The following is a 937-nucleotide window of genomic DNA, read 5'->3' as shown; positions in this document are numbered from 1 at the left end:
GTCGAGCTCTCCTGTACTGGCAAAGTAGATTCTGAAGTTATGATATTAATGCAGCTCAATTTGACAATAAATTCTGCAAAAAATTTTACAGTCCTAAATTTTAAACGAAGGAAAATGTGCTACAAAAGTAAGGAATTTGCTTACCAAAATATGTTTTATGTAGATATGATGAGATCAAAAATAAATTTTGTTGTCTTTTCACAGATATGGGCAAGTCTGTACTGCATTTGAATAGACATTTTAAGAATGAAAAGTTACCTAACACCTTTTAGCTTTAGTGTTTTGATACATTTTTCAATTGTAGTGTATTCAGTTGTGTACCTACTTTCGTGTAATTTTAAAGCCACAGGGGATTTTAGAGACTCTCTAATTGATATAAAGAGACTAGGCCTTAGAAAGGCCACTTAGGTGGCGCAGCCAGTCTATGAGGAGTATAGAACATTCATTTCCTGGTCCCCAGGGAAGTGGGCAATGACTGACTATACCATGGTACTTCATCAATTGCTCTTAAAGGGAGAATGATGACCAGACATGGTGTGGTCTGTGGATCCCATCAATGCTAGTATCTGCTAAGGTTAATAATGATCAACTGATATTCAGAATGATCCCACACCTTCTCTATTTTCTTTAATGTGCACATGAAAATTGACATTAAAATTCTATTGGTGTAGTTTTCTGCTCTGTTGTAGATTTAAGTTTAATATTGTAGTCCCCTCTTTAATTTGGTGGTCATTCAGTACATGTTCATAACTCTCACTTTAATATGTAATCCAAATTTATTTATCTGGTTTTCCAACCTATTACTTTTCAAAAACTACAGCAGAAAACGTATCTGTACTATATGGAATATTACTAGGTGTTACTGGCAAGGAGAGTTTCCTTTATCATATGTGGTTGGGAATTATGGATTGGACTAGTTTTGTTACCCTAGAACTCT

The 937-nt window shown here is 34.6% G+C and overlaps 1 protein-coding gene across 1 annotated transcript in view; it reads left to right on the top strand.

Annotated features, from left to right (window-relative positions):
- RYK (receptor-like tyrosine kinase) overlaps positions 1-937 on the top strand; it is a 105,934-nt gene that overhangs the window by 59,119 nt on the left and 45,878 nt on the right. Inside the window, exon 4 of the mRNA XM_023512992.1 lies at positions 1-127. This exon is cut by the window's left edge and continues 10 nt beyond it. Coding sequence (XP_023368760.1) covers positions 1-127 — 127 coding nt within the window. The remainder of the gene's footprint in view (positions 128-937) is intronic.

The sequence above is a fragment of the Otolemur garnettii genome, unplaced genomic scaffold (assembly GCF_000181295.1).
Source record: "Otolemur garnettii isolate 467f Iridium unplaced genomic scaffold, OtoGar3 scaffold00032, whole genome shotgun sequence".
Taxonomy (NCBI): Eukaryota; Metazoa; Chordata; class Mammalia; order Primates; family Galagidae; genus Otolemur; species Otolemur garnettii.
Note: the sequence above shows the minus strand (reverse complement) of the source record. Positions and strands in the feature narration are given on the sequence as shown.